This window comes from Benincasa hispida, chromosome 10 (assembly GCF_027475165.1).
Source record: "Benincasa hispida cultivar pf3 chromosome 10, pf3_genome.v1.1, whole genome shotgun sequence".
Classification (NCBI taxonomy): Eukaryota; Viridiplantae; Streptophyta; class Magnoliopsida; order Cucurbitales; family Cucurbitaceae; genus Benincasa; species Benincasa hispida.
Window position 1 is genome coordinate 14,497,537 of NC_143487.1, and position 24,669 is coordinate 14,522,205.

Consider the following 24,669-nt stretch of genomic DNA (forward strand, 5'->3'; position numbering starts at 1 on the left):
AAACGGATAAGCAACGTTATGCTCTGAAGTTATCTTCGTGACAATCACGTCCCCTCGATGCACAATCTCTTGGATGAGATGATACTTCCGCTCTATGTGCTTGTCACGCTTATGACTCCTAGACTCTAGGAAATTAGCCACAACACCATTATTATCACAATAAAGTGTGATGGGCTTTGACATGTATGGAACAACTTTCAGATCAGTCAAGAATTTCCTGAGCCAAATGGCCTCCTTAACAGCTTCACAAGCCGCTACATACTCAGCGTCCATAGTGGAGTCCGCGATGCACCCCTGTTTGGTGCTTCGTCATTCTACTGCCCCTATGTTAAGAGTGAACATTGATCCTGACGTGGATTTCCTAAAATCCCTATCAGTCATAAAATCAGAGTCCATGTATTCTATAAGGATCAAATCCTTAGAACCATACACAAGCATGTAGTCCCTCGTTCTCCATAGATACTTGAGGATGTTCTTAACGAATGTCCAGTGATCTAATCCTGGATTAGATTGATATCTATTGACTATCCCCACTGCGTAGCAGATGTTGGGTCTAGTACATAACATCGCATACATCAAACTACCCACGACAGATGCATAGAGGATCCGTCTCATATCCTCGGCCTCTTGTGGTGTCTTAAGACATTGTTCCTTAGACAATATAACTTCATGCCTGAAAGGTCTCTCTTGGAGTTCTACATCGAATACTTGACAAGGATCTTGTCAATATACGATGCCTAAGATAGTGCTAGCATTTTGTTCTTTCAATCTCGAAAGATCTGAGTACCCAGAAAAAACTGAGTCTCTCCTAAATATTTCATTTGGAAATTGGTCGCTAGCCAGTTCTTAACTGTAGTCAATAAACCAACATCTTCCCAATGAGTAGGATATCATCTACATACAATACTAGAAAAACTATTGAATTGTTGATGATTTTCTTGTATACACAAGGCTTCTCAATATTTTGATCAAAGCCATAAGATTTAATTGCAGTATCAAACCTTATATTCCAAGATAGAGATGTCTGTTTCAATCCATAAATGGACCGATTAAGCTTGTAAACCTTTTGCTCTTGACCTTGGATTATGAATCCCTTAGGTTGCACCATATAAATGGTCTACTTAAGATTTCCATTTAGAAACGCAGCCTTGACATCCATTTTCCATATCTCTTAGTCATAATATGAGGCAATGGATCGGAGGATCCGAATAGACTTCAGCATGTCAACTGGCGAGAAAGTCTCCTCATAGTCGACTCCCCCTACCTAGGTATAACCCTTTACCACCAGTCTAGCCAAGGTTTGCACCTTCCCATCAACACCCCGTTTGCTCTTGTAGATCCATTTACAACTTATAGGTTTAACCCCCATCAGGTTGATCTACAAGATTCCAAATTGAATTGAAGTACATAAACTCTATTTCAAGATCCATGGCTTTGATCCATTCATCTCTGTCAACATCCTCCATTGCCTTCTTCTAAGACAATGGATCCTCAACTTCGTCATCAGCTACCATAACTAGGATTTCAGTTAAACCCATATAGCGAATAAGTGGGTTTGCAACCCTCCCACTACGCCGAAGTTCTCCCAACACTTGAGGTGGATTTGACCTACTAGATGAACCTACTTTAACAACTCTTGTTGAGGTACTAGGTTCTCCAACAACTCTTATTGAAGATTCAGTAGTTTCTTTGGAAATCTCATTCAACACGATTTTACTTCTGGGTTTGTGCTCCCTTATGTGGTTTTCCTCAAGAAAAGTAGCATTTGTTGATACAAATACTTTGTTTTCTTTAGGATCATAAAAATAACCACCTCTCGTTCCCTTGGGGTAACCTATAAATAGCCACAACCTTTAACGTGGTTCCAATTTCTTAGGATTAGCCTCAAGCACATGTGCTGAGCAACCCCAGATTCTGAAATGAGGTAAACTAGTTGTACAACCATTTCATAACTCCAAAGGTGTTTTGGCAACACTCTTGGAGGGAACGCAGTTCAGGATATAAGCTGTAGTCTCCACTGCATAACCCCAAAACGAGGCAGGTAAGGAAGCATAACTCATCATAGACCGAACTATGTCCAACAGGGTTTGATCTCTCCTCTCTGATACACCATTTTGCTGAGGTGTACCAGGTTCTGAGAGTTGGGAGACAATCCCATGTTCTATCATATAGTTCTGGAATGTCAAATCCATAAACTCTCCACATTGATCAAATCGAAATGTTTTAATCGTTATATTTAATGCATTTTCAACTTCAGCCTTGAATTCTTTGAACTTTTCAAAAGACTCAGACTTATGTTGCATTAAATAAACGTACCCATATCTTGAATAATCATTAGTAAAAGTGATGAAATATTCATAACCTCCCCTAGCTCTTACATTCATCGGACCACAAAAGTCTGAATGCACTAGTTCTAGAGGTTCTTTGGCCCTATGACCTTTTCTAGTAAAAGGCCTTTTAGTCATTTTGCCTTCAAGGCATGACTCATACACAGGTAAAGAATTTTCTTCTAACTCGCTTAGAAGTCCATTTTTCACCAATCTCCCAATCCCATTGAGACTAATGTGTCCTAGTTTTAGGTGCCAAAGTTGGGCATTTTCCTTAGGAGAAATTCTAGATCTTTTATGTTGAATTACGACAATTTTAAATATCTCTATATTATGGAGGACATTTTTTGCTAACAACCTTAGCACATACAAATTGTTTTCCAGTTTAGCAGAACATATATCAACACTATTCTTAGTAATAAACACTTTATTCTAAGAAAAGTTTAACTGATAATTATGTTCCAAAAGACAATTTACATAAACTAAGTTCATTTTTAAATCAAGAGTAATATATACATCATTCAGAATGAGAAATTTGTTCTGTAAAGTTAACCGGAGACCTCCCACTGTCACAGTTGAGACGACGTGTCTGGTTCCAATCGCATTGTCATCTCACCAACATCAAGTTGCTGCTAGGAACTAATTCCCTGAAATGATGAACAAACATGGTTAGTGGCCCTAGAGTCAATAATCCAGGCAGAATCATCATTCTCCACTAAACAAGTTTCCAAAACAAGCAAATCACATTTACCTTGCTTGACCTTCTTTTTTTCTGCTAAATATCTAAGCCAGTTCCTCTTTCAGTGTCCATCCTGGTTGCAATGGAAACACTTTCCCTTGTCAACCCTCATTGGTTGTCTACCCCTTGGAGCATCAACTCCTGGGTTATCAGTAACCTTCCCCTTTTCACCCTTCTTCTTCTTCCACTTTTTGGTGCCTGAGGAAGAAGGCATAGACTTAGTTCCTGAGGTCGAACCTTTATGGGACTTTTTAGATGATGAAGCAATATTTGCTTCACCTTTCTTTTCCTTGCTTTTTAACAAGGATTGGAAAATTTGTAGCTCGTTGAGCAGAGTAGTCATATTGTAGTCAATCTTGTTCAGAACAACATTTCTACGAAAGTGCAGGAAACTTTCCGATAAAGATTCCAGAATGATGCTAACCTGACTGGCCTCATTGATGCTTGACCCATTCATCTCCTCCACGTATGACATACTTTATGCACACATAATAAAACAATATCATACATCACATGCATAATACTTAAACATTAAAGTGGATCGATTTTGGCATTAAAAGGAAACAAACAACTAATTTATTACATAATTCAGCAAACATCTCTCTCGAACTGGCTTCAAACTCTTTGAACCAACCCGAACCGTCCAAAAACCACTCGAACTGGCTTAGAAATTCCAAAAACCAGGTTGAACCGGTCAAACCGACTCAACCAAGTCAATTGGACTGATCCAAACCATCTGGACCGACTAGTCAACGCGCAAGGTGAAGTCAACTATTGGAGTGCACAGGTTGGAAAAGGGTCGCAAAGCGGGTGTGCGGGTCGAAGCTCGGGCGGGTCGGGTGCGCGGACGGCAGGCGCGTGGGGAGTTTCACCGAACCGGGTTGGGTCGAGCGCGCGGACATGTCAGACCGTGGAGTCAGCTGGCGTGCAGGGGGAAGCTCACCAAAACAGGTCAGGTCGTCGGGTTCTCGGATCTGGAAGGCAGAACTCGGGTCTGAGAGTTAAAATCGGGTCTGTACTGATTTTCTTCTTCAAATTGAAGTTTTCCTCTTTGCAGAAACCGAACAATTACAGCTTAAGAAAAACTTTAATGACTCTAGCAAATTTACAGACCCTGCCACACATTAATGCTCATAAACATGTGAGCAATTACAAACTTCAACAAAAAATTAAAGGAAAACTAATGCCAAAACCGTAAAATATCCACTTTAGTTCACAAAGCTATCAATAAAGGAAAAACACCCACCAAATGCAATAGAACGCTATAAGCATGCTCTGATACCAATTGTTGGAATATAAAGAACAACATGCACAGCGAAAGCAAGGATCGATAACGTTCTAATTACATAAAACTAAGAATAAAAATGCATAAAGGGTTAGAAAATACAACCTTTGTAGAATCCACCACAATCTTCCTCTCTGTGCTCGATCGAAACCACCAATGGTAAATCCTCGCTATTCTCCGATTGAAGAACACAGTTATGGAACTGTTTTGTTAGTGAAGTAAATGGAATTTCACTCTAGTAAAGTGGAGAGTAAAGAGATTTTGGTGGAAGAGTAAAGTCAAAAGTCAAAGAAGCATTAGTTCTTATACATTTCAAAAACCAAACTATGTAAAGACAAATTACATGCAAAATTCTATCTTGCATGTCTTCCACCTCAAACTCTATTAGCATGTAATCTTTAAGTGTTAAGCTTTAGAAATGCCACTTCAAAGTTCACTTAGTTAGTAGGAAAATCCAACAATTGGATTTTTCCACTAACTAATTTAAAAAATAAATAAATCCTTTTTTATGAATTTTTTTTTTCATAATTTAGATAATATTTTAAAAAATAAATTTAATATCACATATTAAATTGTCTTTGATATCTAATTTTGATTAATCACATTAATCAAGTTTAAAAAACACTTTCATGCTAATGTTCAAGAATACTCTAAAAAATAATTAATTAATAAATAAATTATTTAATTGTAAACTATATCTCATATAAAATACAATTTTTCCTAAAGCTCGAATTTGAACATTTCAAATTCTTACTTCACCTAGTTCTTCAATTTTGTCCGTAGTGAGCTAGCAAGGAGATCTGATGGACCTACAGATCATGTGCTACAATGATCTAAGACTTACTGATTAAACTCTTTAACCTAGTTAATCAACATTCGTTAACTAACAGGATTGTCCACTATAACTTGTAGCTGCACTCCCCTCACTGTAGATATATTATGTGTCCATTTGATATAACCATGATAAGTAAGTCAACCCTTCGCTGGTTGTTCGTAATAACGGTTGGGTCATAAACTATTTTACCCCCGAGATTACATCTTGCTCCTTAAGTCTCACTGATCCTCTAATAAACAATTGGTTTGTGATCCAATCACTAAACTGAGTCCCTTTCGGGCCAATGAGAGGGTGGGCCTCCTTGTTCAAGACCCAGAGTTAACACTTTTACTATCCCTAGAAGTGAGTAGAAGTAAATTTCGTCTTGCACCCTATGTCCACAGTTATTTACCCAATTTTAACCCTAAAATGGGAGGTTTATTGAGCCGACACTATTGAGCCAACCCTCACCATGCAAATCTAAAGATAATTTCGAATAAACAGGAGTTCATAGTTAGCTCAGAATTAAGGTCAAGTTACCTAGGTCATTGCTTTGAAATAGTTAGTCTTAAATAGTAAACAGTGTTATAAAGTAAGAGTGACTTATTTGTTGGTTCGATCTTTTGCAAACTCATTGCATAGGATGTCCCCACTCCTCATGTCAATACATGAACGAATCAGGATCACTTCATTTGCAGCACTTTACAACAAATTATAACAACTATAGAGTGAGCCGCATCCAATAGTGTTACCAGAATAAGGTACCCAGCCTTATTCTTAGACTATAAACCATTTTGACAATTTATAGAACTTGATCCACTCTTATGTCTCCATGTAAAGTTCATGTATTCATATGATAGCCATGGATCTTTAGATTATTGGATTTGGTCTTTACAAGTAAGGTTGGCAACAGGGCCAGGGGTTGTCCCCTGGCCCCGGCCCCGTGGGAGAAATTCACCTCCATCCCCGCCATTTGAAGGCAAGGACGGGGGCAGGGATTCCCCGTCGGGGAACGGGGTTCTCGGGGGGCCCCATTCCCCGTTTCCTCGCGGGGATTCCCCTACTAGTTCCGGGAATTCCCTACCATATTCAATTTAAGGCATTTTTTTTTTTTTTAGTTTTTTAAGTTTGGGCTTGGCTTCTTGGGCTTAGAGTTAGAAATTGGATATTTAATATTGGGCTTCAATCCAACACTATAATAAACATATATATAAATAAATTATTTTATATATTATAAATATATAAATATATCAAATCGGGGTCGGGGCCCCAAAATTTTTTCCCGGTTTGACCCTATCTCCGGTCAAACCAGGGATTCCCGGCCCCGATCGGGGCAGGTCCTCGCGGGGACCCAACCCTGCGGGGAATATTGCCAACTCTATTTACAAGTCCAACTCACATATTCGACAACAATTTTATTGAATAAACGTCGATAATATCTTTATTGATAATAGAATATGTTTAACATTACAAATTGCAAGTTTTAGGACATACAATCCAACAGTTGGATGTCTAATTGTCCAAGCGGTAATGATAGTATCTTGTACTTGAACCGGTGACTCACTTTTTCTAAATAATGGGGAAGAGGATCGAAACATGCCACTGAAAGACTCTACTAAGACAAAGATGGGTTGTCAAGAACGTATAGAAGGTAGGATGGGTAGTTGGTCAGATCTAGTATGGATCGTACATGGACAGTAGTTGGAGTTGGCGGTTCTCTTAGGGTTCCTTCATCTGGGATCCCTGGGGAAGAGGATCAGGTTGGCCCCATAGCTTGCTGCACTGTTTCCCTTCAACTATTTGAACGAAATGCGGGAAAAGGAAGGAAAATCCATTGACCGACCCCATAGTCTCCACCTCGTAGGAACTACGAGATCACCCCCAAGGACGCCTTCAGTATCCAGGGGTTACGAACCGACCATAGAACCCTGTTCAATAAGTGGGATGCATTAGCTGTCTGCTCTCTGGTTGGGTAGTAAAGGTCAGAGAAGGGCAATCACTCGTTCTTAAAACCAATATTCTTAAGACAAAAGAGGCGGGCAGAAAAGGGGGGAAAGCTCTCCGTTCCTTGTTCTCCTGTAGTTAGATTCTTCGGAACCACAAGAATCTTTAGTTAGAATGAGATTCCAACTCAATACCTTTTTAGATTTTGAGAAGAGTTGCTCTTTATGGTAGATTTTGAGAATACAATGAAAGTTGGGATTATTGTCTATCGTTGGCCTCTATGGTAGAATCAGTTGGGGGCCTAAGAGGCGATGGTTCGATCTATGATTTATCATTCATGGACGTTGATAAGATCCTTCCATTTAGTAGCACCTTAGGATGACATAACCTTAAAGTTAAGGGCGAGGTTCAAATGAAGAAAGGCGTATGGTGGATACCTAGCACCCAGAGACGAGGAAGGGCCTAGTAAGCGACGAAATGCTTCGGGGAGTTGAAAATAAGCGTAGATTCGGAGATTCCTTAATAGGTCAACCTTTCAAACTACTGTTGAATCCATGGGCAGGCAAGAGACAACCTGATAAACTGAAACATCTTAGTAGCCAGAGGAAAAGATAGCAAAAGAGATTCACATAGTAGCAGCGAGCGAAATGGGAGCAACCTAAGCCGTGAAAATGAGATTGTGGAAGATCAATACAAGCGTCGTGCTGCTAGGCGAAGCGGTGGATCTACACCCTAGATGGCGAGAGTTCAGTAGCTAGAAGCATCACTAGCTTATGCTTTGACCCGAGTAGTAGGAGGCACATGATTATAATTTATGAGTTATAACAATCTATGGGTGATAATAATCCGTGTTTGGGATGCAGACTATTTTAAGAGAGGGAGAGGATAGATAAGAAATAGCTAATACTGTAATAAAGAGAAAATCCAAATAGTATTACGGTAGATAATTGTAGGTTATAAATAGTTGTAAATACCACTATTATATTTGAATCCCTAAACATGACGTGGATTATGATAGTCCATTCCACCAACTTCAAGTTATGGGGCAAACTCTCCTTTTTAGAGATAATATCACAACTATTGAAAATACAGAATTATTGTTTTTAAATAAATGACTAAGTTAAAGTGTATTTCTTATACTTTAGTCTTTAAAAAATAGAAGTGGAAAATTTCTTGAGGAGCAAGCATGGGAAGAGCATAAGAAGAATGAGTAAAGGTCAAAGTTTTGAAGAATCAAAGCAGCAGACACAGAGTACGATGACACTCCAAATGGTCCAAGCAAAGATCTTCCAATTATATCACAACACATATGACTTTTAAACATTAAAAATTGACCTTTTTCCATATCATTGATCAAAAAAGCAAATGGATTCAATGTATTTCATTTCATGCTGATTTTTTTTTATAACCAACAACTTTTGACCTTTATTCTTTATCTTTTTTGTCTTGTCAATTCAATTATTTTAGTATATTTAAGCTTTATTAATTAGTCTTTATACTTAACATGGCTAGTTATGATTATTAAATCAATATAAACAATGAATTCTAATCAAATACGTCTCTAACTTAATTTTTCATATCCAATTTATTCCATCTTAAATTATTAAAAAACTTTTCCACTTTGGTCGTGTTCTCTTCAGCGTAGGCAAGTATTGAAGTTCGTAGCTAATCAAGTCTACAAAGTTTATAACATATTTAATAGGTCTCTAAACATTTTATTTTATATCCAATATATCAATAACAAATTCAAATTTTTTTATAAATTAATTGATCGACTATATATAATAATTTAAAATTTATGTAATAGAATATTAAACTTTGAATTTTGTGTCTAGTAGATCCTTAAAATTTAGGTCCCGTTTGGTGACCATTTCGTTTTTAATTTTTTATTTTTAAAAATTAAATATATTTTCTCCTCATTTTTACAATGATTTGCATATTTCTTAAGTATAAGAGTTAAATACTTAGTCAAATTTCATGAACAAAAGTAAGATTTTAAAAGTTACTTTTTTTAGTTTTTAAATTTTGGCTTTATTTTTAAACAATTGGTAAAAAATAGATATCAAATGAAGAAATTTGGAGGTGGAATTAGTATATATATAAGCTTAATTTTTTAAAAAAAAAACAAAAAACCAAATGATTATCTCAACTTTAAAATTTTTAAGAGCATTTTGAACCAAACAAATTTTATACTACTAATGCAAGTTAAACATCTTATGAATTAAGGGCATTATCAAACATCTAATGCAAGTTAACCACCACATTTGCAATTATAGCATGTATTTCAAAATTAATTGATACTTTGCAGATCAAATTGCAGCATGAAAAACTACCAATAAACTAAAGCCAGTGCGACGGCGTATGATTGAAAGAACCAGAAGTATATTTTAACTTATAACGTTCAAGCTATGAGAAAAATTATGCACAAAGATCATGATTACTAATTTATAATAAAAATTGGTATAATCATAAGAAGATTCCATTGATAGACCAATCGTAATGTGCCGGAATTGCTAACATAATTAAATTACTTTTGATCATATGTACTTAGAATTATGAATCTATCACATTTATATTGTTACCATTACAATTTTCCTCTAGGGAAAATTGGAAAGGTCGAAATCAACTCTTCCATAGAAATAAGAAGATAAGATAAGGAGTGACAGATTCATACTTCTCATACCTATAATAGTATTCTAATGATAACGATAATGGTAATAATAATGTAATTTCAAAATGCAAACAGATTGATCATTTGTCAATCAATATGCATTTTTTTATTACAAATTGAGTAGTGGGTCCCATGTGTCAATGTAAGTACAGAACACAAGATAACGTAGTTTATTGAAGCCCACTTTTCAGATTACCATTCATTTATTACTTTCCTTCCTATTGCAAACATGACCCAAGTTCAATGGAACAATTACTAATTGTTGGGCTGGATTGGCAATCCAAGAAACCTAAATAAAGTCTCCAACTCAATCCCACCCAACCCTTAAAATTCGGGTCAACCGGATTTTTATCTAACCAATCTGAGACCTAATCCAACCCAGCAAAAATAAAAAAAGTTCAACCAAACCTAACCCAACAAAAAAAAGAAAAAAGAAAGAAACTAACCTAACTCAACCCTTATAGTTTGGGTTGAGTAGTACGGGTTGTTCAGATTGTCGAGTTTTTTGAACTCCCCTGATAGTTAGGTAGATAAAAGTGGAAAAACCTTATTGCAAAAAAAGGTAAGAGTGGAAAAAATACACTCGAGTATTAAAATATAGATCTAAATCCTACTTTGATCCCTATACAAATTATACTTTTGGCTTTGGTTCATTTTTATCAATGTATTTTTAAAATATTCATTTTACTTTAAATTTTGATTCATTTTGATCCATGTATTTTAAAAATGTTTATTTTAGTATTGATACTTTTAACTTTGATTGAATTTGATCATTAAATTTTCAAGAAAGTGATCATTCCGATCCCTTAAAAATGAACAAACAAAATGATCACATTTTAAAAATATAAAGGCTAAAATCAAACATACAAGGGACCAAACGAGTATTCAAACATAAAATATAAAGCAGAATAAATGGAGGTGTGTTTCTTTATTTTAGTAAATTTCTATCCTTCCTGTTTCTTTTGGACAACAGAGACAGAGAGAAAGAAAGCGCCAAAATCCAATCGATGAATCTACGGCAAGGAAAAGGGAAAGACAATAAAGAACCTTGACCAATACCTTATCGCTTCGTCTCTCAGTCACTCTCAATCAGCCATTTCCAGGAAACAACTGAAGAAGACGATTATTTCAACTTTATAAACCTAAAAAACTCACTGCCTCATCAATTACCGCTCCTTCCCTTTCGTTTTACCTTCTTCTTCTTCTTCTTCTTCCCTCTTTTCAGCTCCTTCTCCATCGCTTGCTTTTCCCCTGTTTCTTAGCTTTTCTTACACCTGATCATTCTAATCTTGTGAATCTGTTGGTTGGTTGACCTTCTGTTTTTCTCGCTTCAACTTCTCATTGCTTCTGTTCCTGGTTCGTCTTCCTCCTACTAATTTGATTTTGTTCAATTCTGTTTCAATTTGTAGGCGTAGATGACTATGGATCCAAACCTTAACGGTTTCCCACATCCTAGTGTTGATTATCAAACCCCTTTAACCCAATTCCATGATCAAACTTCTTTACCCACTTCATATCTATACCCAGAACTCGAAAACACTTTTGTATTCAACCACCCATCTCCAGATCTTGTTCCTATTTTCCCCAACGAACCAAACCCTAAAAATTTATCAGTGGCGGTGGAGTTGAAATTATCTGAAATTGGGCGAAGCCCAGGTGGCGATTCTTCCTCAGACGAGAGTGATTTCAAGGAAAGTGTTCTCAAGTACATAAGTCAAATGCTTATGGAAGAGAATTTGGAGGAGAAGCCTTGTATGTTTTATGATCCATTGGGGCTTGAAGTTACAGAGAAATCATTCTATGATGCTCTTGGTAAGAACTACCCTCCTTCACCTAATCAACCTCCTTTATTGGATTGTGACAGTGATCTTGGTAGTACTAATGTTAGTGTTGGCAATAGCAATTCCCCTGACCCACAATGGGTTGTTGATCCTGGTGAACATAAATCCTCTGTACTTCCAAGGCCTGTTCTTAGTAACTCGTATCAAAACAGTCATGAGCTGGTTAATGAGTTGCTGGCTCACAATATCTTTAGTGATAGCTCATCTATATTGCAATATCAAAAGGGGTTGGAGGAAGCAAGTAAGTTTCTTCCAGTTGGTACTCAGTTGAATATTGATCTTGGCACTGGGATGATGTCGGGAGTAGTTTCTAAGCTAATGGATACAACAGAGAAGGATAAAAGGGAGAATTCGCCGAATGGATCGAAGAGAAGGAAGAGTTATGAACTTGAAGATGTAGACCTGGATTCAGAAGAAGGGAGGAGAAACAAGCAACATGCTACCAATAATGTAGATGAGGAAGAATTATCTGATATGTTTGATAAGGTTTTACTTCATGATTGTGGAAATGAGACTGTTGCAAATGGCGGGTGTGAAAAATTTAATAGATCTATTACTCCGAAAGCTCGAGAAAAGAAACAGGAGAAGAGAAAAGACTCTGTGGATTTGAGAAACCTTTTGATATTATGTGCACAAGCTGTGTCTTCTGATGATCGTCGGATTGCGTATGAACTACTTAAGCAGATTAGGCAGCATTCTACAATCATTGGGGATGGTTCTCAAAGAATGGCTCATTTCTTTGCCAACGCTCTTGAGGCTCGCATGGTTGGGACTGGCACAGGAAGTAGAATCTACTATGAATCATTAGCTCAAAGCAAAATTTCAGCCGCTGATATGTTGAAAGCTTACCAAGCTTACTTATCATCCTGCCCTTTTAAGAAGCTCTCACTCTTTTTCATGATTAAAATGATTTTGAAGGTTGCTGAGAATGCAAAAAGTCTTCATGTTATTGATTTTGGCATTTGTTATGGTTTCTTGTGGCCAATGTTAATTCAGTTTCTTGCACAACTACCTGATGGTCCGCCTAAGCTACGCATTACTGGTATAGATCATCCTCTACCAGGATTTCGTCCAGCAGAAAAGATTGACGAGTCAGGCCGTCGTTTGGAAAAATACTGCGAGCGGTTTAAAGTTCCTTTTCAATATCAAGCCATAGCATCAAATAACTGGGAAACTATCCGAGTTGAAGACTTAAAGCTTGATAGCAATGACGTGCTCGTTGTGAACTGTTTCTACAGGTTTAACAACCTACTTGATGAAACAGTCGAAGAAAGTAGTCCACGGGATGCTGTTCTGCATTTAATAAGGAAGATAAATCCGAACATCTTTGTCCATTCTGTGGTTAATGGATCCTACCATGCGCCCTTCTTCATAACACGATTCAGGGAAGCACTCTTTCACTTCTCTGCATTATATGATGCTTTAGACGTTAATTTACCTCGTGACAGCGAAGAGAGGATGATGCTAGAGAGAGAGTTTATGGGTCGGCAAATTATGAACGTTGTCGCATGTGAGGGTGCTCAGAGGGTTGAGAGGCCGGAGACCTATAAGCAGTGGCAGGTTAGATGTATGAGGGCAGGTTTCAGGCAGCTTCCTTTAGACAAGGAGATCATGAACAAGTTTAGGATCAAATTAACATCCTATTACCACAAAGATTTTGTACTAGATGAAGATGAGGGCTGGATGCTTCAAGGATGGAAAGGTAGGATTGTCTATGCTTCTTGTTGCTGGGTGCCGGCATAGATGTATTGCTTGCCGTAACTTGGGACCGGAAAATGGGACTCAACATTGTCAAGAGATGCATTCAATTCCCTCGCCGCTGATAATGATCAAGGCAGACCTAGTTTGTGATATCTGTATTTCTCTCTACTGTGAGAAGTTTTGAAGGTAATGGAAGGATACAAGAAGGCCAAGTTCTGAAAAAAGAGTCTGTCCTTGTCTTAGTTTATTTCACTTGTTAGATCAGTGCAAAGCATTACCTTATAAGCTTAATAGGTACTAAGAGACCAGTGTACCTTTGCTTTGTATATAAAAACGGTAGATGATCAGTAGTTTGAGTCTATTCCTTATCAAAGAAAGGTCACGCAGGGCATCTCAAGAATTTTGTTTTCTGATGACCATAGGGTTGATGGGTATAGTACCTGGGAGAATCTTTTGATATGAATGTCAGATTCAAATTCTGTTGCCCATGAAATAATTAGAGATTTTTGTCAAAGATGGATAACATTCCATCTCGAAGTCAAAATCTTTCACGGTTGTTGATGGATGTACTTGATGGACTTTATGATGATTAACTTTTCTTTTTTCTTACTATCGTTTCTATTCTATTATGTAGAACTTTTCAATGCTTCATAACTACAAAGAAGTGCTTGTGACATACCCTACACAATATTAAGTGTACCATCTACACAAACAAAAAGGCAAAAGTAAACACCCAAAATGGGCAAAAGAAAAGAATTAAGTTTCTAAAAATATTATTTAGCTTATAATATATCATATTATATATTTTTAAATATTTAAAAAAAAAGTCTAAAACATAAAACTTGAAGTTTTTATCCATTTTCAATTTGCAATACAACAGAATCCTTCCAGAAATCTAGTTTCTTACAAAATCAGACAATATTACAAATATTGAGCTTCATTCTTGATCAGAGTACAACAACGTATGAATTAAGGAACTCGAATGAAGTGGTATGTGTAACATAGGAGACGTAAAATGACATGATACTTCCCATTAACTGATATCCTATATAACTACAGAAGATGGGAGGAAAACAATACAAATTTCCCAAACTGGATTCATCACCCATCTAATGACTCTCCTAGACAAGATTACCCACTCTTATTGGGAGCCTTAGGAGGGCCTAAGAACATTCCAGTCCAGCTTTTCACCCTTTGGTTTCTTGAAAGGTCCTCTTCTACCATTACTAGATGATGACGGCTGGTTGTCCCGACCACTTCTTGAAAACTTAGTTGGATGTTGTCCTTCAGACACTACTTCAGATTGTTTCCTCTTAAGGTCCCCGTTAGCCTCACAATTTTTTTCATCAATGTTTGAGCACATTGCTTCATTTCGTGAAGATCCATCTTCTCTAGAAAACAGAAATGTCTGATGATGAAAGGGTAAAAGAAAATAGAGACAGAGACAGAAGTACTTTGAAGTGAATTTCTTCGAGAATGAATGTTTTATTTCAAGAAAAAGGGAGGAACTGGAACACACAACATGAAAGTCTCATCTCATTACATTATTTTCTCAATGAAAGTTCCATTTTTTTTCAAAAAAAAAAATAGTTCCATTACAGGGTTTAAGGCGACAGTTTTGTTAATGTTAATAATATTTTTTGTTCTCTAGTTGTTGGCAAAGCCTTTTTTTTTAAAAAAAAATAAATAATATATACAAAGATTCACGCAGACATTACTCCCCTAACACATACCTAAATGTAGATACTACAACTAGCAATCACTATATTGTTACAGGACAGAGACCCAGAAAGCTAGCTCCATTACGAAAAAATGATGCTTACGAAGAACGATAGTTTGATAGAACTCCTTAAAAGGCAAGCAATAATTTTCCAGGTGGAGGAGGAAAGAGATGTGAAAGTATAACCACTAACCTGTTTCCACTGTGATTACCAGATGAAGAGCCTCGAATTTCATGCTGCCCTAAGCTAGCTACTTCTTCCTTGAGTTTCTATCATGGCAAAGCTTTGATGTGAGACGAAAGCCAAAGTGAAACACAAACATTTAGGGCACTGAAAACATATACTCACGTCAATTGAAGGATTAAAGCTCTGAAATGACATTCTGCCTCCAAGAGCCCCTGGATGAGGATCACCTTCAACTAAAACCACACTACACCATAAGAAAAATAAATCAGTTTCTTGAAAAACGATTGAGAAGAGCTAAGTTGATATAAAGCCACTATGATGAGCACAAAGCAGAGATTGGTTTGACTTTTGAGACGCAAAAATGTCACACTAGAGGCAGATACAAAAGGTTCTTCGATTCTAGACTTTCTGTAAGCAAGACAGGTACGAATGTGCAAATTACTTCCATCGGAACCATATATATTTCAATCTATCACATTCAGAGACCAAAATTCTAGCACTAATCATAAAGAAAAACAAAGAAATCCAAAAACACGTAATCCATCAAAATTATCCATAAAAATTTTCAAATGTATAGTCTGTTTTCAGGAAATAAATTGCTTCTGAAAAACAATGCGTTAGAACTGTGTACGTTTGTTACATTAAACTCATGTGCGAAAAAAAATCATAAACAACCAGTGAAGGTAGTGAAAAAAACATAAATCAGAAGTAACAAACAAACAATTGAAAATATAGATAGCCTACCACTTTCTGATTTTAGTACTCGAAGGAAAGAAATTCTCATCAGGTTTTACTTCTTCCTCTTTCTTAGGTTGTTCCTCTCTCTGAACCGCCCTTTGCATGAACTAATAACATTAAAAAACAAAAAGTATTAGTAACTCGCATAACAATTTAAATCGGTTCTTCATAAGTACAAAGCAAGAACAGAATCAAAATAACGAAATCTCGAACATCATTTGGCAGTTCCTGGCCAATTAACCGATAAACAGAAAGTTCAAGCCTAATTAAGCATGAGAAGGCAGTAAATCTGAAATATACACACACACACATATATACATATAACTGAAGCTTAGCTTACCTTCAAGTTTCTTAATGTATTGGAAATCTCGCGCTTCGCCATAATGGTTAGGATAAAAGAAAGCTCAAACAACGAACTTCTCACTCTAATCTATTTTCCGTCTCCTTCCCTTTTGCTTTCCCGAGTGCATGCACTTGAAACCCTTCCTGTGATCTGCACCTGCAAGCGTGGAAGAAGGGTTTCACTGAATAATTACCCAATATAACCTCGAAACACAGTAAATTGCACATATGCTATAGCTTGTTTTCAAGTGGCCGTCAGTGTGATGTGTACTTTTATTTAACAAAATTAACTAAAAACATACAGAATACTTTTAGTCGATTCTTAATCACATAAAACATGTTTTCTAATAGGAAAACATTGAAAACATCCGAAACAATTTCAATCGGTTCAAAACATACTTTAAACTATGTATCAAATCGCAACAGTCGAAATATATTTTTATCAAAAACAAATTATATTGTGGAAGAAATGTGGAAACTACTTATCTCAATCGACATTTCTATAAATCTTAATCTGAAAATCTGCTTCCTTGAACAAACATCAACTTTTAGAAGCCTAAACAATTAAGTGTTAGAACTTAATTACGACAACCTTGACAACCTTAACCAACGCCAAGAGATTTTTCAACCAAAATATTCTTATCAAAATACACCATAACCCTTACTTAACCACTCTGGATTAACCCAAAACTACAATTGACACGTTAATCGAGTCCGAACTAGTCCGAAATATTTTCAACATTGCTTAAGCTTTCCAACACTTAGACATTAATCTAAAACGAGTTCAGAATAACATTTGAACACCTAAATCAATTTCGAAAAGGAAAATGAAGCAATAATCCTTGCCAAGTCTTATTGAAAAGGCTCCAACCCTTCCTGGTTAGTAAACTGATTTGAGGCCAATCGAGCTATGAGTAACAACAGAAAGCTTACCCCCAAAGTAAAAAACGCTGTTGCAAGACACCCAGTCGTCGGAAGTGTGATGCACAACTTGTTGTTCACGTTGGAGTCTGAAATGGAGAAGAAACGATGCTTCGAAAGCATAGGCGAAGCCGTTCGGACACGTGCTCACAATGCAAGTCAGATTCGCGAGTCAACGTAGACCATCGTCGACTACAGAGCCGGGCGTTCGCGTGGGCGTGGGCTCCAGTCGTCGCTACCTTACGCCTGAGGCTGCTGGAGGGAATGGCCGCCGCCGGAGAAGAAGATTGAGCAGAAGGAGGGCGGTGGTCGGCGACTGCAAGGAGAAGAGGAAGAAGATGGAGAGACTAGGGCTTAGGGCTTAGGGCTTCGTTCTTTTCTTCCCTTTTTCCTTTTTTCTCTCTCTTTTTCCAATCCCTTCTTTTATGACCTCGTAAATAAGTTCCATTTTATTTATTTTCTTTCTCCCACTAAATCTTTAATTCAAGAATCACAAATATAGAAATCTGATGAATTTTGGGTTTTTCAAACTCATCTCAACTTGAAAATATATTTAAATTCTCAAAATTTATGAATTTGAATTTTGAAACTTCATTAAAATTTCTAATCCACAAAAATTAAAATTAAATATTTAGTTTATTTTAAATCTAATTTATCCAAATGAGATTGGGACAACTCTTCTGATAATTAACTCTAATTAAAATGTGAAACGTTCCGATTAATGTAAAAATAGCAGTAAATATGACATTCATATTTTTTAGATCCAACTGGATTAAACATACTTCGCTTGTCAATCAATATACAATTTTTTATTATATATTTGGAAGTAGGAACAGTACAAAATGTGGCCAGATGAGATACTTGGTTTTTCAAGTAATCATTGATTTACAACGATTAACGATAGACTAATCGTAGTATCTCTTGCTTGTAAATTAATATTCTAATTGTAATTCCAAAGAAGGAATAATTAGGTAAGCAGGATTAGCCCAATCCAACCGAATATCAACTTTTCAAATATTTTGCCAGTAAACATTATAAAATGCTAAATCTATCAATTTTCAAAGTGAAGAACAAAAAGTAAAAAATAACTACAACTGCCAAAGTTTATGTAGGTACAACTTGTGGTTCTAAAGGTGTAGAACCATCATCCTCAGCTGCGTCAACTGGGGGGGTTTCCACACTTTTCTCATCTGCCTCTACAAAACCTTGCTTGAATCTATCATAGTTTGTTACTTCGCTCGGTTTAAATGGTCGTTCGCCCAATACCCGAACCAAGTCTTCTTGGTGAAGAACTTCCTTTTCAAGCAACAATTCTGCAATTTGAGCCACTTGTTCCTTGTGTTCCTCTATCAGCTTGACTGTCCGCTCATATGCCTTCCCGACCCATTCTCGCACTTCGCTGTCGATTATTGCAGCAGTCTTGCTACTGTAAGGTTTGGACATTTCAAAAGTGTCATCTCTTGGAGGAAAAGAAAGTAGCCCCACTTTATCGCTAAAACCGTAAACCGCTACTTGAGCATAGGTCATCTTTGTGACTTTCTCCAAGTCATTTTGAGCACCAGTTGAGATTTTGCCTATTAAAACCTGTATAAAAAAAAAATATCCTTCCTCAACAACACAGCCAAGCAGCGACAGATGAAACAAACACAAAGTTTGCCATTTATTATATTGAACCCAGTTTTGGAACTTCTTGTGGGGGTTGAGTCAACATTGGAGAGGGAAAAACAAAATTTAAAAGGAATTGCTAACTGTAAGAACACCCTTTAACTAAAGATTATTGGACATTCTTGCATTCCATTAACAAAGAGTAACAAAATCCCATGTGATAAATTATTCTTTATAGATCAAAATGAGCCACAACTAGCATAGTTCTTATACTATCAGCCTTGAAATTAAAGGTTCAATTCCCCCACCCCACATATTGTCAAAAAGAAAAAAAAATTATTCTTTGTAGATGAAAAATGAGGTTCTCATTAAGGTGACCTTCGGTTTTCCTGATCTTTCCCCTTTTGTTTTCTTATCCCTTTTTGAATGACAATTAAGCAGTAAAACCAATCCTAAAAACCAAACAAATTGTTAGTTTTCAACACCATTCAAACGCTTTCCAGCTCTCTCACATTAGTCAACCCAAACCATACACTTTCACAGGAACTTATTATACGCATCACTTTCAAACAAGTATTGTGTCGGGGACTTAAATGTATATACACACACATATATATATTTTAACATCTGTGAGTGTTCGGGTCTTACGCGCACCTCAACTATTCTCACAGTACACCTGCCCAACTCTAAAATTGAATGTCAAGGAAACTCATAGGAAATTAGTTCCTACGTAGGTGGCCACCATGAATTAAAAACTTGATCTCTTAGCCATTTATTGAGACTATGTCTCCTTTTTACCATTAAACCGGCCCACAATGGTTATTAAGTAAAGATATCAGTAAACCTAAACTTAACTATAAGGGCTATATATAACTCTACCTGTTCGGCAGCACGGCCACCAAGGGTCATGCAAGTCATATCGAAAAGTTGCTCCTTGGTCATGAGAAGATTTTCATTGGGAACATACTGTGCAAACCCTAAAGCTGCCGTACCACGAGGCACAATTGTTACTTTCAACAAAGGTTCAGCATGCTCCAAGAACCAGCCAGAAACAGCATGACCTGATTCATGATAGGCAACAGTTCTGCGCTCCAGCTTGCTTATCACCTGCTAACAGAAACGTTTCACATATTACAAAGCAAACGTAATTCATATAGGCCACACACATTTGACTCCGTTATCCAGGAATATGCTAGAGCTTAATATCATCCCACTCATAATTTGATAGTAAAGAAAATGTCTCCAATCACAATATCACTCCTATGAGGTTTCCTAAGTCTAAAGCAACTTAATAGCAGATGGACGACCCGGATAGATGCTAGTTAAGAATACTTGTTCTAAAACCAGATATCTATTCTCTATAATGTCAAAAAGGTTTAAATCAGATGTCAGATAAGGTGTTTCTGAAGTAGGGAGTTCAAATAAGCAACCCCCCCCCCCCCCCCCAAAAACAAAAAAAAAAATTGTCAATTAGTTACTTTTTCCCCCTTGCACCCACCTTTCTTGCACCCCACCTTTTCCCTCTAACTAATCTATCTAGCATTGACAAATCAAAACGAGATAAATTGTGTAGCAACGGATGTTACCTTGTTCTTCTTTTCCAAACCACCGATTACTCTATCAATAGCTGCTTCAAAATCTGCCATCTTCACCTGTGTGCCTTCACTCCTTGCAGCAATCAAGGCAGCTTCATTACAGACATTTGCAATGTCTGCTCCAGCAAATCCAGGAGTTAATGCTGCCAGCCTTTGAGAATAATATGATGGCTCATGGTCAAGTTTGATCTTTTTTAAGTAGATCTGAAAAATTTGCTCTCGGCCTTTGATATCAGGTTTGTCAATTGTAATTTGACGATCAAATCGACCAGGTCTCAATAAAGCTTTGTCTAAAATATCAGGTCTGTTAGTTCCAGCAAGTACAACAACACCAGAAGTGGTCCCGAAGCCATCCATCTCAACCAACAACTGATTCAGAGTACTTTCACGCTCATCATTAGAACCAGAGAAACCTCCACGTCCTCTTGCTCGACCAATTGCATCAATCTCGTCAATAAAAATTATACTAGGAGCACACTGCCTGGCTTCGTGAAACAAATTTCTAACCCTTGATGGTCCAACGCCAACAAACATCTCCATGAAATCTGAACCAGATATAGACAGGAAAGGCACACCTGATTCACCAGCAGTTGCTTTTGCCAGTAAGGTCTTTCCAGTACCAGGAGGTCCAACCAAAAGTGCACCCTTTGGAATTTTAGCCCCCAATTCCTCATATTTTCTAGGATTCTTCAGGAAGTGTACGAACTCCATGATTTCTTGTTTTGCCTCATCACAACCAGCAACATCTTTGAAGTAGATCTGTAAGAGCGAGGGAAAAAATGGACAATGACATTATGATACAAAAGAGATATCAAGGAGGGAACCTATGTCGATCCCCAAATTATTTAAAGACAAATATTGAAGATTGATGTAAATGTATATACCTTATTCTTAGCATTTTTATCCACTTTTGTGATATGAGCTTTTCCTATATTGAATATTCCTCGACCACTCCTTCCACCACCTCCACCCCCAACACCTAGTCCTCCTTGCATTCGGCGGCCCATATAAAAGAGGGACCCTAAAAGCAAGAGTGTTGGGGCAAATCTAAGCAATTCTTGATACCAGACCATCTCAGAGACATATGTAACAGGAACAAAATCATGAGGGTCGATATTCAATGCCTCTTGAGCTTCCTCCAACTTCTCCTCAAATGACTCAATACTTCCAATATTGAAGAAGCATTTATATTGGCCCCTGTGTCCCTTAGTGGCAGCACCACTTGAAGAACCTTGGACAACATCGCTTGTTTGATTGCTAGGAGAACTTCTCACAAATACTTTTGCAACAGATTTATTAGAAACAATGATATGGTCTACAAGACCCGGTTCCAGATACTTGTTTTTGAACTCCTGGAAACTTATCTGCAGAGACAAAAATTCCAAATACTCAAGTGATCATGAATCATGTTTTCATTTTCAAAGATAAAAATGGGCGAAACAGCCCAAGGGAAGGAAGGGAAAGGAATTAATCAGTACATTACATTCCAATAAGGGAATTTGGAAGGAGGGGGACATGGGAACAAAAAGAGAAATAAATAACATTTCCCTAGCATTCAAAAGCCTTATAACATGTAAGCATTCATAAACCTTACACCATGCAAGAAACTTGTATTCATCTTTCATACACACATGTAAAATGATATAATACCATGCTTCATTTTTACCTAAAAAACAACACCATGACAATTATATCAGTAAGAGTTATAGTGGAAACTACCATCCAGAAAAAAGTAATACCTGTTGTTGTTCACGAGGGCCAAAAGAAGAGGAAAACAGAAGACCCAAAACTACTAGAGGGGTGACTAAGTTCTGAAACTGCTTTATGAAGGCTTCCTGAAAACTCCCTTGATCTTCCGTATTTGAGTCGCCTGAGAAAAAGAAGCAAAAAATAAAATTGCGGAAAATTTCTGAACCAAACATTAAATGAATGGCAGTAAGTGACACATTCAGATCTGCCCCATTGGTAGTCTGACCTAATATAAATGTCCTAAGCTTATTGTGAGTGCTGCATGCGAGTGAACCTGACAATGTTTCCACTTTTTTGGAATTGTCCATCAAGAAAAGGAATAAAGAATAGTAAAGTTCTTATTCAAATTATTAATTGATAAACCAAAATACACGGTACAAAAGTAAACTAGCAAGCTGGGTTTCTCAATCCAAAATATGCTGAGGCAATGTGCCAGGGAAGCAATTCCCTGACAATCAGACAATCAGCTCGGGACAGTTTGTGTTTGAAGCAAATACCACTTACCAAAAACCATTTATACCAATATGAATATTCATCCTCATCTCAGCACCAGTTGCCCGATCAAACAAAAATGAAAATATGTGCACAAACTGAAACTGAGAAAAGAACGGCGTTCTGACAAACAAAATAAAACATAGAACCAATAACTAACAAAGAGAAACTAGTAAGACGGATGCAGGGGTAAAAAGAGTCCCCAAAATAAGACATGCTTAAGTACAAATATAACTTCTCCAATTGCTGCTTACATGGCCACATCCAAGTTCTACATCACAAGATTATGATCCAGAACATCGTAAAGATACCAACGCAGGTGGAAAAACAAGAAAATCAACCAGAATCTTAAACTTAAGATATCTCCAAACTAATCCATGGGAGGTAGACAAAATGGTCCAATTTGATTCATCGTACTCTAGCTAGCACTACTTGGATCTCGCGAAACCCAGGTTCCAGTCTAGAATCAATAAAAGAAGAAGGAATGCAAAGCATAGCTTTGATTGCAGCTAAAACAAGAAAAAAAATTAACCTTTAGACTCGGATTTTTGCCCATTCCCTTTTGGAATTTCTTTCTTTTCTTTGGGATAGAAGTTCTGGTAATCTGCAAAAACGTAGCAACAAATTTCACATTAAACCTAGAATTCACACCACGATCGAAAAATGCATGTACAATGAGGCCATTACAACAGCCGTGCAAATGATCGCAAAGCTTTATCAGAAGAAGGGTCAAAATTCCTTACTCTTCTTCTTCGGGGCTTCGCTCGAGAAGAATCGCCGGAGTTTAGGATTCGCGATGAGAAAATTCAAGTCGGACAAACTTTGTTTAGGGATAAATTTGGTAGGAGCCCCAACAAACCTAAAATAGCTTCTCAAAAACCCTAACATCCCGTCTCTATCTCCCAGGCAAGAATCAACTCGCGGGACAGCCAAAATCGGTTCATTGATGTTCTTAACCGCCGACCGCCCTCCACCATACAACAAATTCTACCATCGAAATTTTAAAAAAAAAATTAAAAAAAATTAAAAAAAAAAAAAAAATCACAACTTCCCTCCAAAAACAACATCATCAAAAGGGGAAAAACACAAAAACGAGATTAAAAAAAAAAAAACTTACTGAGGCGCGAGAAGAACGCGGGAGAGAGCGGCTGAGCCTGGAAAATATCATAGTTGGAATGAAACGTAGAGGAAAACTAGTGGAATTTAATAAATAGGTTGATAATTGATGAAACTGGGGAGAAGAAGATGAGGAAATTGAATGAACCCAATGATTCTTGGGATGAATGCGGCAAATGAAGATCGATTAATGGGAAGAAGAGAGTCGAAATTGTGGGATGGTGAAGATAATTAGAGGAATTGATGAAGAAATTTGGGCTTTGTGAGTTGTTTTGGGGTTGAGATATTTTTAGGAGAAAAGTGTTTGGACTTTGGAGGAATTATAATGTCAAAGAGCGTCGGGTGGGTGGAGAGAGGCCAACAGCGTCTTCGCTCCGCTCCGCTCCTTTCGCTTTGCTTGCCAAACAAGACACGAGCCCAAATAATCTCTCTCTTTTTTTTCTTTTTCTTTTTTTCTTTTTTCCTTTCCTTCCTTTCTTTTCTTTTCTACTGTTTTTCATCCAAGTAAAAAAAAAATAATAATAAATAAATTATAGATGTTTTATATATTCATCCACCTTTAAATTAAATTCAAGGAAAAAAAACTTTTTTTTTTTTTGTTAAATTCTATCATAAACTTTCATTTTCATTCGGATCAAGTGTACCAATCTGTAATAAAAATTGGTATAATCGTAATATGATTCTATTAATAGATCGATCATAATGGGCATGAATTACAAACGTTATTGGATTGTTTTTTTATTGTTTTTACTTGAAATTACAGATTTGTCACATTATTATTACTGTTATTACTGTTTTGACCCTAACGATAATGATAATGGTAGAAGTAATTGTAATAGTAAATGAGATAGGTTCATAATTTTTATATACAGTAACAATATC

At 36.9% G+C, this 24,669-nt stretch overlaps 3 protein-coding genes across 3 annotated transcripts; 1 reads left to right on the plus strand and 2 right to left on the minus strand.

Annotated features, from left to right (window-relative positions):
- The first annotated feature begins 10,850 nt into the window (after positions 1-10,850).
- Positions 10,851-13,931, plus strand: LOC120088123 (scarecrow-like protein 34). Its single transcript, XM_039045197.2, has 2 exons — positions 10,851-11,083; positions 11,190-13,931. The coding sequence occupies exon 2, from the start codon at positions 11,196-11,198 to the stop codon at positions 13,362-13,364; it is 2,169 nt and encodes a 722-aa protein (XP_038901125.2). The 5' UTR covers positions 10,851-11,083; positions 11,190-11,195; the 3' UTR covers positions 13,365-13,931.
- Positions 13,932-14,307: 376 nt separating this feature from the next.
- Positions 14,308-17,657, minus strand: LOC120087689 (scarecrow-like transcription factor 11 (SCL11)). Its single transcript, XM_039044549.2, is given in 7 exon segments — positions 14,308-14,477; positions 14,479-14,713; positions 15,236-15,312; positions 15,392-15,473; positions 15,974-16,074; positions 16,308-16,466; positions 17,243-17,657. Coding segments are annotated over 6 exon segments (561 nt in total). The 5' UTR covers positions 16,350-16,466; positions 17,243-17,657; the 3' UTR covers positions 14,308-14,453.
- Positions 17,658-18,211: 554 nt separating this feature from the next.
- LOC120088122 (ATP-dependent zinc metalloprotease FTSH 10, mitochondrial-like) lies at positions 18,212-24,205 on the minus strand. The gene is made up of 8 exons (XM_039045196.2): positions 23,789-24,205; positions 23,415-23,658; positions 23,204-23,275; positions 22,170-22,300; positions 21,315-21,794; positions 20,422-21,189; positions 19,715-19,942; positions 18,212-18,814 (listed from the first exon to the last, which is right to left on the minus strand). The coding sequence occupies exons 1-8, from the start codon at positions 23,837-23,839 to the stop codon at positions 18,335-18,337; spliced, it is 2,454 nt and encodes an 817-aa protein (XP_038901124.2). The 5' UTR covers positions 23,840-24,205; the 3' UTR covers positions 18,212-18,334.
- Positions 24,206-24,669: the final 464 nt, after the last annotated feature.

Coding starts and splice junctions, on each gene's coding strand:
- LOC120088123 (XM_039045197.2), top strand. CDS start 11,196: ATGACTATGGATCCAAACCTTAACGGTTTCCCACATCCTAGTGTTGAT.
- LOC120088122 (XM_039045196.2), bottom strand. CDS start 23,839: ATGATATTTTCCAGGCTCAGCCGCTCTCTCCCGCGTTCTTCTCGCGCC. Junction 23,276..23,414: donor CGAAGCCCCGAAGAAGAAGA/GTAAGGAATTTT, acceptor ACGTTTTTGCAG/ATTACCAGAACTTCTATCCC. Junction 21,190..21,314: donor ATAAAAATGCTAAGAATAAG/GTATATACATTT, acceptor TCGCTCTTACAG/ATCTACTTCAAAGATGTTGC.